At 46.5% G+C, this 14,168-nt stretch overlaps 1 protein-coding gene across 5 annotated transcripts in view; it reads right to left on the bottom strand.

Annotated features, from left to right (window-relative positions):
* Positions 1-14,168, bottom strand: part of SLC4A5 (solute carrier family 4 member 5) — a 145,923-nt gene that overhangs the window by 70,736 nt on the left and 61,019 nt on the right. For all 5 annotated transcript variants that reach the window (XM_054548027.2, XM_054548028.1, XM_063713590.1 and 2 more), the window contains one exon: positions 231-360. In XM_054548027.2, coding sequence (XP_054404002.1) covers positions 231-360 — 130 coding nt within the window. The remainder of the gene's footprint in view (positions 1-230; positions 361-14,168) is intronic.

Raw genomic sequence — 14,168 nt, 5'->3', positions numbered from 1 at the left:
GGGTGACTGTTCTATCTTCCCACTTGAACTTTAATTTATTTGAGGATGAAGAGGAAGTCATAAGGTTCTGTTTGCTCCTTAGTTCTGGACACCAAGGAAGGCAGCTGGGAGGGTCTTTGTGGACCAGGAAGCTCTCAAGGTACAAGGTGCCACTTCCAACCAGGAGGGTCAGGCAAGCCCAGGCTGTGCGAGACTGAAGTGCCCACCTCCCTCGTGGGGCCCCGCCTCACCTGGCTGACTCCTTCCACTCCATCTGGTCTCCGTCATGCTGCAGAGTGTCCATCTCTGTGAAGAGGGTGGGGTTGGGAGCCTCATCTTCCTCCCCCAGGATGTCCTGGAGCTGCTCAGCAGCTGGGGACCCTGCAAAAGAGGGGCACCAGGTCTGCTGAGTGTCCCACGGAAGGCAGGAGGACTACAAGGCCAACAGAAATGGAGTAGGAGGCAAGCACAAGGGAAAAGTATTTTCTAATTCTGTAAAACTAAGTCCAGCTCCTGGGTGAAGCTGGACTCCTATAACCAGGAATCAGAGGTGGGCGAGATACTCTTTAAGATAAAAGAGATGAAAAGATTTAGTCTGCATTCAGATCCAGGGTCTTATAGCTGGCAGTGAAGAATGATGGGAAATGGTCGAAGCCAGAGCAGCAGCAAGAACCAGAACTGAAGAGAGAAGTGAGAAGCACTCTGACCCAACTTCAGCTTACCACCTGAGGGGTTCTTCTTCCCACCGAGCCCCAAACAAGCCAACTCCCAACACTGGTCTTGAAAAGGCAGTCAGCCATGCAAGACAGCTTGCACACCCTTGTACCATGTGGGCCCACTTTCTTCCTGGGCAAGGTGGCAGTCCATTTCCTGAGGCCCCAGCCTGCTTTCCAACTGCCCATTGGAAGTCACTTCCTGGGTGTCTCCCAGGCATCTCAAAACTCAACATTTCTCTCCCAAACACACTTCACCTGTGTTCTTTCTTTTTCTTTCTTTTCCTTCCTTCCTTCCTTTTCTTCATCTCTCTCTCTCTCTCTCGCTCTCCAGTGAATACCTACTATGTGCCAAATAAAGCTATGAAGAAGACCTATGTGTCCTTGCTCTCTTGAGCATGTGCTCTAGTGACAGAGACAGAGAATAAACAAGTCAACAAATCCATAAATGACCATTTCAATGATAAGTTGTCTAAAATAAACAAAATGACCAAGGGAGCTACAGTAGATAGCATGGTCACAAAAGGACTCTCTGAGGACGGGACACTGAAGCTGTGACTTGAAAAATGAGAACGAGCCACTCTGCAGATCTGGAGGAAGAGTGCTCTGCATGTTCCAGACACCCTGTGGTGGAAACGTGCTGGTGAGTGTGGTTCAGCACGTGAGCAAGGGACAGAGAGATGGCATGATGTCAAAGTGGTGACCAATGCCATGACTAAAGGCATCCCTGCCCACCCCACTGCACAGGCTAGACACCCTGGGGTCATCCTTACCTCACCTCCCTTCCCCTCATCTTCACACTCATATTGAAATTTTCAGGAACCCCACTGCCCTGCCCCGATGCAATCTCTTGTTCACTGTCTCCTAAGCCTCATCAGGTCTTCCCTTCCTCCAGCCTGTTTCCTCAGTTCATCATTCCCTTCTGTCCTCACTTATTTCTTCATGGACCTCTACTCTTTTCTTCATTACATCCTCCATTCTTTCCCCTTGACTTCCCAATCAAACCAGCCAGGCAATGCCCAAACAAGAATTCACTGGCCCAGTCTCCTCTGCAGGTGTGTCTAAGGGCTTGGGGTGGCAGGTGGCTGGGGTGGGGATGGCAGCACGGAGTGGTAGTGTGGTGGAATCAAATAGAATCCCAATCCAGCTAGACAAGGGTGTGAGTCTCGGGGCTGCCGCTTATTCACAAGTGAACTCAGTTGAGTGAGCAGGACTGCTGGGAGGAATACAACAGGTAAGAGAATGAAATGCCTGACACAGGGCTTGGAAGGTAACAGCTGCTTAGCCCCTCACCACCAACACCTACACCCAGGCCCATGAGCCCCACTGTAAGGGTTTCCCCTCAGCAAGTCTCAAGTGCAGCAACCTTCCAAGCATCCTTGTCAGCGCCCTTCCTGTGTCCTTCGAGGCTGTCCCTAACCTTTGCTCCTCCCTTCAAGCTTCTTGATTCAACTCCTACCCCACTTCGTCAAGAGAATAAAGGCCTCCAGGCACGAAATCCATCAACATCCTTTCTTCCATCCCCCTCAACTCTTTCAGATGCTTATTTCATCAGCTAGTCTTTCTTCACCTGGATCTTCAACTTCCCTCTCTCCACCCTCTTTCTCTCAACCTAGAAACAGCTCTTCCTACCCAAGACACCCTCCCTGACCCTGCCTTCTTCTTTCTTTTACCCATACTTCCTAAAGTAGTGGTCTGTGCTCATGGTCTCCATCTCCTCCTTGTCCAATTAGTTCCCGGCCTGCTGCCACTGGCTCAGCCCCCACCACGCTAAGGACATTGACAAAGGCAGAGGTTTCAAACTGACAGTTCAAAGGTGTGTTTAATTCAGGCCTCGCAGAGTATGAAATTTTTTGAAAGTATTGCTAAGATAAAGAATTGTAAGACTTCATATAGAAATCCAGATCTCTGACTTTTCTTGAAAAGTCAGATGTTCTGATCACTGTGCCCACGTTCCTGCTTGGCAACAATCCATGAGAGTTGATGATGGTGCCTTCTTAGGTAAACATATGCTTTTTAGTTTGCCACAGTCCCCACTACTTCTTACTGGTGTCCCATTAATCTCATTTATTGCCATGCACCTAAATTCACAACCCCTGCCCTCAGATCCCTCTTGTTATTTTAATTGTCAAACCAATAAGCTAGTAAAATCAATCAAACCAACAGCATTGAGAAGCTATGGTCTGGCTTATCTCTCTGGAACTTCAGAGGTGATGATTGCCCCTCTGAACTGAAATATGACTTACGGCTCTTATAACATGGCAGTTTCTTGATATTTTCCCTCTTTGAAGATTCTCTCTCAATATCTTTCCCTAGTTCCTCTTGCCTGGCTAACACTTAAATCTTGATCTTCCCCAGGATTCTGCTTCATCTTGTTCTCTCTTCTCTCTCCACACTCCTTCTGGGCTAGCTCATGTTATTTGTGGTGTCATTTTATAAATGAGGTCGCCCTTGTGTCCAGGCAAGACACCCATGTGTATTGAACATTCCAACCGACAATTGGACTGCTCCTTCTGGGAGCTCGGCAGACTTCTCAAGTCACCCTCAACATATTCAAAACAGCTCTGCATCCCTTCTTCCATCAACCCAGCACTGCTCTCCTCTGTTTTGATTCATAGCACCTCTAGCCACCTACCCATCTAGACAATGCTGGACTCATTCCTGAAGCTCCTTCTTTTTCACAATCCATGTCCAACTGGACACTAACGTCTTTCATTTGCTTCATAAACATTTTTTGGCTCTCTCCTTTTTTCCCCACCCATTGCCACCATCTTGGCTCTGGCTCTCATCATCTGCTCCTATCACTGCAATAGCCACCTACTGTTGCCATTGCCTCTGGTTGTCCCATTTAATCCCATTCCCTATGTAGCAGTAGAGTGTGCTTTTAAAACATTTCAAACATGTTCACACAATGGGCTCCTGGGAGTCATGGTTCTCTTTGAATAGCACTATAAAACACTATACGTATGAGTTAGAAATCATTTTACTAGCAGAACACACTATTATCTACAGAACTCAATGGACTCATGTATTTAAATGAATTTTAAATTTCTGAATTTTTCTATTACTTTTTTTTTTGAGACAGAGTCTCACTCTTTTGCTTAGGCTGGAGTGCAGTGGCACAATCTTGGCTCACTGCAACCTCCACCACCTGGGTTCAAGTGATCCTCCCACTTCAGCCTCCAGAGTAGCTGGGAGTACTAGCTCATGTCACCATGCCTGGCTAATTTTTGTATTTTCTGTAGAGACGAGGTTTCATCATGTTGCCCAGGCTGGTCTCGAACTCCTGAGCTCAAGAAATCCACCTGCTTCAGCCTCCTAAAGTGCCAGGATTAAAGGTATGAGCCACTGGACCCAGCCTATTACTTTTAACTTACATCCTTTCCATTGTCTTATTGATTGCTGGCACTTGCTAGCAGACACCAAATGTTTAAAGTTTAAAGAAATTTTATAGACAAAAAACCAACAATTGAGAAAATAACCTTATTTTTTCTTCAAATTGAGAAAACTGTGACTGTTTGATTCTGAGGGGCCACACCAATTCTCCCTGGGATCAGAAATCAATAATTACTCTTTTAAAATGTAGATTTGACGTACCTTGGAGGATGGCATGAAAAAGAAAATAAAATATAAAATAAAATAAAATGTAGATTTGATTATGTTATTCACCAGTTGAAAAACTTTCAATGTCGCTCTATTGCCTAAAGCCTAGGGGTCAGTGACATGGCTCAAACCATCCCTCATAATCTAGCCCTAACCTGCCCTTCTAGGTTCTAGCATGTCTCTCACCCAGCCACCCCGACCCCAGCCACAGCAGACCACATCCCTGAAGAGGAGGGCATGCCACTCCTTGGGCCCCTGTGCCTGCCATTCCATAAGTCTGGAATCCCCTTTCCCCTTCAAGGCCAGACAAGAAGGCAAATAAATGGAAGGGACCTGGAGAGAGGAGACAGGCAGAGAGCAGGATGCAAACCAGTCCTGCCTGGGGCATTACCTGCTCCCTGGAACAGCTGAGCGCTGGGGTCCCTGGCTGTTGATGCTGCCTCTGGCCCCAGCCTGCTTCCGCTGCTGCCTCCCTGGCTGCTACTTCCACAGGTCCTCTTCTTCACACAACAAACTCACTTTTGTTTCCAGTTAAGCACCAGGGGAGGTGTGGGGAGAGAAGAAGGGGGGTTTGGGGAGAGAAAAAGAGAGAGAGAAAAGGAATGTGTGAAGGACTGGGGAGGTGGAGAGAGAGGCTATATGTAGAGAGAATATAGATGTGGTAAGTGTTAAGTGTGAGAAAGATTATGCAAAACTGTTTGAGAGAGAAAAGCCACACTGAGTTAATTAAAGATCTGAGAGAGAGAGAGAGACAGAGAGAGAGACAGAGAAGTGAGTGAGAGAGAAGTGAGCAAGAGAGAGAGAGAAGTGAGAAAGTGAGAGAGAAATCTCAGGTGCACTGGAGAAAGAAAAGCTCAGTGGCTGCAGCAGAACCTCAAGCAGGAAGTCGGGTCTCCACAGCAGCAGGGGTGGTGGCAGCTGAGGACCTGTGAGAGGACTGGCAAAACTGCCCCTTTACCCGCTTCCCCATGAGTGCTTCCCATGTGCCTGGGGTCTCTAGGAGAGCCCAGGCTCCTCTCTGCAGGCCCCTTTATAAAGGCAGGGGTAGGATTTGCTGTGAGATTCCCCGGGGCCTCCTTAGGAGCCTTGGTGGCAGATGAGCTGGCTAGAGAGAAACCTAGCAGGGCCCTTCCTCTCCACCGCACAGCCCCAAGGGTGGAGTGGGGTTGCTGGAGGGGAGTGTTTGCTGTGGGGTCTCACACTGACCAAGCAGTGCTTCGATAATGTGCTATGTAGCTGGTTTCTTTCCTCCCCAACTTTAAATCCAAACTCCTGATACTCTTCCTGTTCCTCCACCTCTCAGGCAAAGTGCCAAGTGTCACCACTCGGCAGGTGTTTTCTGAGAGCCCACGGACAGTGGAAGCTGGTCACTTCAGAGTGTGAGGTAAACTCCACTGGGGAATTATTTTGCTCTCTGAGAAACTCCTAATCTCCTGGGTTTGGTTTAACAAGTGCTTACTGAGTACTTAGAATGTGCCAAGGTTGATTAGAGGTCACTGAGTGGTGGCTGCTCCAGGGAGTTACAAACCCTGAATTCACTAAGTCTTAGAGCTGGGAGGGAGCTTAGTGATGGTCAAGTCCAAACCCTTCATTTCACGGATGAGAAAACCAAGACCCAGTTTACCCCATAGGCCCCCTAGGCCCCAATACAGGTTAGCAGAGCCTGGGGGAGAGCAGACATCTGACATCCTCCCCCTACACAGCCCCATTGAGGCTGGCTCCACTGGTGACATTTTCAGACCTGAGGCTCGAGGATCAAGTATGCCCATTTTTTTTTTTTTATTTTTAGAGACAGGGTCTCGCTATGTTTTGCAAGGCTGGTTTCGAACTCCTGTGGTCAGACAATCCTCCCGCCTCAGCATCCCATAGTGTTGGGATTACAGGTGTGAGCCATCACACCTGGCCATAAGTATGCCCATTTTAAAGCTGAGAAAACAGAAGCAGAGGACACCAGGCCCTGCCTGAGGGTCCCAGGCTCTGCAGCTTCCACTGCACTGTGGCTGAGGTTGACCCAGCTCCTTCTGAGGGGCCACAGCAGGCCACACCAAGTCAGGCCCTGTGGGTGGCCTCAATATCCAAAAAAAGATGGTCAAGGATCCCAAAAAGATCCTCTTTATTCATGTGGTGTTTTAAGAGCCCAGACCTGGGCTCAACTCCGGACTCTGCTATTACTAGCAGTAGGATACTGGCAAGGCATCAAGTTCCCACTGAGCCTTAGTTTCCGCATCTATGAAGTGGTAATAATTACGCCCCCCTCACTGGACTGTGGCGAGGATTCAATGAGATAATACATGTAATGTGACTGGCTGGCACAGCACTTGTGTACACCAGTCGCTCAATAGGTGATATTGCTATTATTGTTGACGCCAGCAGGTGAGATGCTTCCTCTGTTACTACCAGTCACCAGCCTGTTCCCTCTAAACATTCCAAGGGCCCAATCCTTCTCAGCTTCTAGACTCCATGCTCCTCCCATGCTACCTCTGGCCCTCCATCCCAGGCCCCTACGCTATCTCTGCCCCTCCCTTCTGCCCACAGAAGGTTTAGCTCACCACATGCTGGGCCACTGGGTCAGGGTTTCTCTACACAGGATCCACACATGCGGATCCCACATGTGTGCAGCACGTCAGAAGTTAATCCACATAATGAGAAATGCCACAGGTAATAGCCCCTCTGTTCTATAGCTAACAGCAAGAGTCACAAAGTGCCAGCCCAACTACAGGAATGAATTCTAACAGCAGTTGCTGGGAGAAACATAACCTCCGTGGGGACTGCTTCAGGAGGCACACTAAAGCCACACAAAGAATCATGCTTTTACTGGGTGGGGACTGACTTAGCACAAAATGATCTAGTGGCCTGCAAACTAGCAAGCAGTATGGACTTCAACTCTTAGTAAAGATCTGGGAGCCATTATGGCCATCTGGAAGTCAACATCAGGACACGATCCTGGGGTCCTCAGCTCTAGGCAAGTCTTTTCAGATATTCTCTCTCTCATCGGCTCCCTGATGGGTGGCTACACGGTCAGCTTTGTAAGGTCAGGGCCTATCTTGTTCACATCGCACTGTTGGCCCCTGACATGGGTTCACACAGCATGTGTACTCAATGCATATTTGCTGGGTGAATGGATTTGACTGCCTGACACTCGGGAGTGTATTTGCTGAGGCTGGCCTCAGCAAGAGAGGAGCCAAGAACAAGGAAATGGAGCTGAGGGTGAAGCAGAGGGGGCAGGGATTGGGGGATTCGGGTGACTCCAGGCCACTGACTACTGGGGAGTGGGAGAGAGAACCCAAAGGAGCCAAAACTATTCTTGCCAAGTGTGTGAAGTAGGTCTTGGAGGCCCTGAGTCCTAGTTTCATGGGCAATAACGCTCTTTTTCTAGAAGGCTGTATACAAACTCCAAGTGTGCCCTCTGAGAAAGGAAGAGGAGAGAATCTGCTGACTTGCTGTGTTCACGGGAATCCTTCCTGGGGTGGGTGGCTTTGGGATGTCTGCCCAGCCCATGTCCCCCCCACCCATAAGGATGACCCTGGGCAGCAGTGTTTGTGTGACATGTGACCCATGCTCCTGGCCACAATGAATTGGAGCAGGAATGGTTCATTGGACACCCATCCCAAGCCTGTGAATTTTGAATTGGGTCTCTGAGTTAGCTGGGCTTTTCCTGATGGTTTCTGGGAGACAGAGCTGGTAAATGGAAGAGGCAGAAAGGGCTGGGCTGCAAAGAGAGGAAGCAGCCTAGAGGCGAAGCTGTGGGAAAGGGCTGTGTACACCCAGAGAGGGGGCTGAGAAGGCATTGCGCTCACCCACTTGAGCCCGGCTCTTCGTTTTGCTTTGGGACTGTGAGAAACTTCTTTGCTCTTGTAATATAAACAATCTCTCCCCACACCCCTTATCTCTCTCCTTCCCCAAGCCAGTTCAAATAGGTTTCTGGCATTGTGATAAAATTACCTTCTTAATCATGAGTCCCCTTTGTATGAAATTCTAGAGTGTGGAGATTTTTTTCTGAGTACCTTCTTGAAAACCATAAGTGTAAAGGTTATAAAAGAAGTTGAGTCACTGTCATAAGAATAGTTAGATTAAGCCTAGTCATGTGAAAAGTAAAAGAGCGGGGAGTAAAAAAGGGCAGGGCAGGCCTAAAGAAAGAAAGAGAGGTAAAGGAAACACTCTGTGACCTTGGATAAGGGAGGAAGCTCAGCTGGGTCAGAGGGGCTGGCAGAGCCTGGCATGTGCATGGCCAACCCCCCAAAAGTGCTTGTGGATGGAGCCAAGGCTGGAGAAGGTCTAAGTATGTTGGGGGTCAGGGGAGACTCAGTCAAGGCTAGCTGAGAAATTCAGGTAAGAGATCCCTCCGTCTTTCCCATCTGAGTCCCCTACACTACTCTGAACCTACCAGGCCTGAGAAGGGCAACAACCTCAGTGTGAAATCAGAAAGGCCCCGAGCATTTATAAGACCCAACAGCAAAAAGAGAACAACGACATCCATCTCATTGGCGCACAAGGGAAGGAGAGTCAGATGTTTCTGGAAAGCCAAAAGGATAAAAGGCAATTATTACTCATGATTTAAGATTTACAAATGTCACCAAGAGTCTTCAGTTTGCATGTTGTCCTTATTGTTCTGTTTTGGTAGATATAAATGCAGTATAATGAAGAAGCTGTCATTTAAAACCAAACTAAACAGTTGCTCTGCTTTTTCCTTCCAAGCCAAGAGGGGTATGGAGCCTAATTATATCAGTAGGAAGTTGAATCTTGATCCCACTTCTTTCATCTGACAGAGGCCAGTGGGGAGGGAGAAAGGAGAGAAGAAAATTTAAAGGCCTCTCAGTTTTTTGGATCTTTTTTTCTTTTTTGAGACACAGTCTCGCTCTGTCACCCAGTCTGGGGTGCAGTGACGCAATCTCAGCTCACTACAACCCCCGCCTCCAGTGTTCAAGCGATTCTTGTGCCTCAGCTTCCTGAGTACCTGGGATTACAGGCATCTGCCACCACGCCCAGCTAATTTTTATATTTTTAGCAGAAACTGTGTTCGCCATGTTGGCCAGACTGGTCTCAAACTCCTGGCCTCAAGTGATCCGCCTGCCTCAGCCTCCTGAAGTGCTGGGATTACAGGTGTGAGCCACCATGCCTGGCCCTCTTTCAGTTCTTTTATGCTGCATAAGGGCTAGACTGAGAGATGTCTTTGTGTTTAGTTGTGTTTAGTTCAACACATTATGTGTTTAGTCTTTGTGTTTAGTTCAACACATTATGTGTTTAGTCTTTGTGTTTAGTTCAACACATTATGAGTCCAGTTGGGTGAAAATGGGCTCTGAGCTAAGGTGGGAGAGACCGAGGTAAATCATATGACAGGTAAAGTGAGTGGAGTGAGTGCGTGTGTGTTGGAGAGGGGGCGCTGAGGAGAGGGGGCTCAGAAACTGAGAAGCAAGGAGATATGAGGAGACTCAGGAGGGCAGTGATGGGGGGGTGGGAGTTGCCAAAAATATGGTAGGAAGGTGAAACTACAGAGGAAGGTGGCCAAGGGGAAATCTTCAGTGGCCACAGGATTTTTAAGAACAGGGATATCTAATATCTCATTTTAAAAATTGAGTATCTCGGCCAGGTGCAGTGGCTCATGCCTATAATTCCAGCACTTTGGGAGGCCGAAGTGGGTGGATCATTTGAGGTCAGGAGTTCAAGACCAGCCTGGCCAACATGGTGAAACCCCGCCTCTAATAAAAATACAAAAATTAGCCGGGCGTGGTGGCGGTTGCCTGTAGTCTCGGCTACTCGGGAGGTAGAGGCAAGAAAATTGCTTGAATCTGGGAGGCAGAGGTTGCACTGAGCAGAGATCATACCACTGCACTCCAGCCTGGGCAATAGAGGGAGACTCCTTCTCAAAAACAAAAAACAAAACAACAAAAGAAAAAATTGAGTATCTCTGCAAAGTAAACCCCCTCCATGGTTCTGAACCTTCAACAAAGCCTGCTGCTCACCTATATGCCTTAAATGACCAATTTTGAGGAAATCACAGCAGGGCAGAACTCCATACCTGGGCTTTCCTGGAGGTGAAAGCAGAGAACAGATGCCAAAGGTGAAGCACAGTGAGACTGAGTCCACCAAGCAGGGACTTGGAGCCAGGGCAACACTGAGACTAGAAGCCTTTGGAAATTCACAGACATTTAAGCAAAGGTGTGGGCCAACTCTAGAATGTGGCGAGGAGGCTGGAGTCTATTTTAGTTAACCATATGGAATAAGGTTATAAAAACTTTATATTAGGATTTTCATTGGTTCACTTGCAAATTCAGGCTCTCAACCCATTTCCCCTTAAGGTCTTAAGGTCACTAACTCAAGATTCTCTCCTGGTAGGGTTTTTTGCTTGAATTTTGTTTTTGTTTTTGTTTTTTAGGAGAACAGCCCTCTTGGCTAGGGAGGGAATGCTGTATATGTTGAAAATTCGGGGAGATCTTGGTTTTAAGGTGTTAAAGGGCAAGAAGAGAGTGGTATAGAAACAGACTTCCTTCAGGTAATTTTAATTTGCCTTCCTTCCCCAGCCCCAGGGTTGGGGGGAGCATAAAAAGTCTAGAATGATCTTTATCCTTTCTCCTTTTTCTTCCTCCTTTTCTCTTTTCTCACTTCTCCCCTCTTCACCACTCCCTTCAAGATCCAAATTAAATAGACAAAGGTGAGGAAGCCACCCCCATTTTAAAGTTTCAAACCTTAAAAGAAAGCCAATTGTCAGCCAGGCACTGTGGCTCACGTCTGTAATCCTAGCACTTTGGGAGGCTGAGGCAGGTGGATCACTTGAGTCACTTGAGGCCAGGAGTTTGAAACAAGCCTGGCCAACATGGTGAAACCCGTCTCTACCAAAAATACAAAAAAAAAAAAAAAAAAAATAGCTAGGTGTGGTGGCACATGCCTGTAATCCCAGCTACTCGGGAGGCTGTGGCAGGAGAATTACTTGAACCCAGAGCAGAGGTTGTAGTGAGCTGAGATTGTGCCACTGCACTCCAGCTTGGGTAACGGAGCAAGACTCTGTCTCAAAAAAAAAAAAAAAAGCCAATTGTCTTTGCTCCTATGTTTGAAACGTGGCCTGCCTCAGGGACTCCTTAGTGCAGGAGATGTTTTAGAGACATTTTCTATCCTAACCCTTGCTCCTTCTTTATCAGAAAAGAAAGACAACATGAAACATGTCTTTGGTCCTAAGGCTTTGGAAACTTGTGAGGTTCCAGTGTCTTAATAGAAAGCCTTTCTCTCCTTTACTTCTCATCTTAGGGTAATTTTGATCTTTTGGTGACCCTAGCGTTGCTCAATACCTGGCAAATAGATGAAGGCTTGAATACTTTTCACACTCCTTCCATCAGAAGGATCTCATAAGCTTCTCAGTACCAATGAGGGCAGCCAAATCAAACAAATGCCCACTTGTAGAGGAAAAAGATTTGGGCGTGGTGCTCTTAAATTGGGTTAATGTATATAAAGTGAACCAACTATATGTTAAGTGCCTACCATGCACCATGCATCATGTGAGGTATCTAATATCTATTTATCTCTCATTTAACAACTCATAGCAATTTGGCATGAACAACCATGCAGTTTGCTTAGGACCGACCTGGTTTTAGCACTGAAAGTCCTCCCTCCCTCATCCTGGGACAAGTCTCAGTCCTGGGCAGACTGAGACAACTGGTCATCCTGCAACAATCTTTCACTCTCCAGATGAGAATACTGAGACTCCAGGGTCTACACACCCCGGTTGGGCTTGACTGACCTTGTTTCTCTTAAATCTTGGCTCCAGTTCTTATTAGCAGCCTAGAAAAGTGGAAGTGCAACCACATTTCTAAAGCTGCTTCTAATCCTCTTTCTCCTAATGGCCTCTCAAGGGGTTTTCACGGCCAGAAAACACATTTTTTCCCCCCAGGGTAGAAACCCTGGCTCCTACTGACTTTCACCACAGCTTGATGATTCTATTAATCATATGAGTTCTGCTTCAGTCAAAATTGATTGGCTACTAAGTATTGACTTCCTAAATTATTAATATATTCACATTGGGGGAAGGTGTGGTAAGGAGGGAGAGAGAAAATAAATAAACCAACTGCTATGGCCTATTATTTCCTACCTATCTATTCCTTTCAACATGAGGCAGTTTGGCTACTTGAAAGGACATCATTATCAGCCTGGGTCCAATATGATGACTGACAAATGACATCTTATAAAGGAAAGCAATGTAGTGAAAGGGCAAGCACAGTCTTTGGAGTCAATAGATCTGTTTTTATTTCCCACGTTCACTGATTAATATCTGCATTATGCTACATCTCTTTGAATCTTAGTTTCCCAATCTGAAGATGGGGATAATAATATCTCCCTTTTACTGTTGGTGTGAGGATTAATTGAGAAGATGTAATTCCAGATTTCAAACTATATTACAAAGCTATAGTAATCTAAACGGTATGGTACTGGCATAAACACAGGCACATGGACCAAGGGAATATAATAGAAAGCACAGAAACATGCACACATACATGGTCAACTAGTATCTGACAAGGGTGGTAAGAATACACAAAGTGAAAAGATTAGTCTCTTCAATAAATGGTGTTGAGAAGACTGGATATCCACATGCAGAAGAATAATATTGGACCCCATCTAATACCACTGACAAAAAATTAACTTGAAATGGATTAAAGGCTTAAATGTAAGACCCCAAAACATAAAAGTGCTAAAGGAAAACAGGAGAAAAGTTATTTTACATTGGTCTTGGCAGTGATTTCTTTTGGATATGGCACCAAAAGCACAGGTAACAAAAGCAAAAATAAACTAGTGCAACAATATCATATGAAAAGGCTTCTGCATGGCAAAGGAAACAATCGACAAAATGAAAAGGCAACCCATAGAACAGGAGATACAATTTGCAAGCCATATATCTGATAAGGGCTTAATACCCAAAATATATAAGGAACTCATACAACTCAATAGCAAAAAGAAAAAAATCCTATTTTTAAATAGGCAAAGGAAGCCAGGTACAGTGGCATGTGCCTGTTGTCCCAGTGCCTCAGGAGGCTGAGGCAAGAGGATAGCTTGATCCCAGGAGTTCAAGTCCAGCCTGGGCAACACAGTGAGACCCTTAAAAAAAGGCCAAGGATCTGAATAGATGTTTTTCTAAAGAAGACATATGATATGGTTTGGCTGTGTCGCCACCCAAATCTCATCTTGAATTGTAGCTCCCATAATCCCCATGTGTCATGGGAGGGACCTGGTGGGAGGTAATTTAATCATGAGGGCGGGTTTTTCCCATGTTCTCATGACAGTGAATAAATCTCGCCAGGCACAGTGGCTTACGCCTATAATCCCAGCACTTTGGGAGGCCGAGGAAGGCAGATCACCTGAGATTGGGAGTTCAAGACCAGCCTGACCAGCATGGAGAAACCCCATCTCTACTAAAAACACAAAAATTAGCTGGGCATGGTGGCGCATGCATGTAATCCCAGATACTTGGGAGGCTGAGGCAGGAGAATTGCTTGAACCCGGGAGGCGGAGGTTGCAGTGAGCTGAGATTGCGCCATTGCACTCCATCCTGAGCAATAAGAGTGAAACTCCATCTCAATAAATAAATAAATTTCATGAGACCTGATGGTTTTATAAAGAGCAATTCCCCTGCACATTCTCTCTTGCGTGCCACCATGTAAGACATGCCTTTGCTCCTCCTTCACCTTCTGCCATGATTGTGAGCCTTCCCCAACCATGTGGAACTGTGAGTCCATTAAGCCTCTTTTTCTTTATAAATTATCCAGTCTTGGTTATGTCTTTGTTAGCAGCATGAGAACGGACTAATACAACATAGAAATGGCCAATAGGTACATGAAAAAGTGCTTACCATCACTAATCATCAGAGAAATGCAAATTAAAACCAAAACCATA

The sequence above is a fragment of the Pongo abelii genome, chromosome 12 (assembly GCF_028885655.2).
Source record: "Pongo abelii isolate AG06213 chromosome 12, NHGRI_mPonAbe1-v2.0_pri, whole genome shotgun sequence".
In the NCBI taxonomy this organism is placed as follows: Eukaryota; Metazoa; Chordata; class Mammalia; order Primates; family Hominidae; genus Pongo; species Pongo abelii.
Note: the sequence above shows the minus strand (reverse complement) of the source record. Positions and strands in the feature narration are given on the sequence as shown.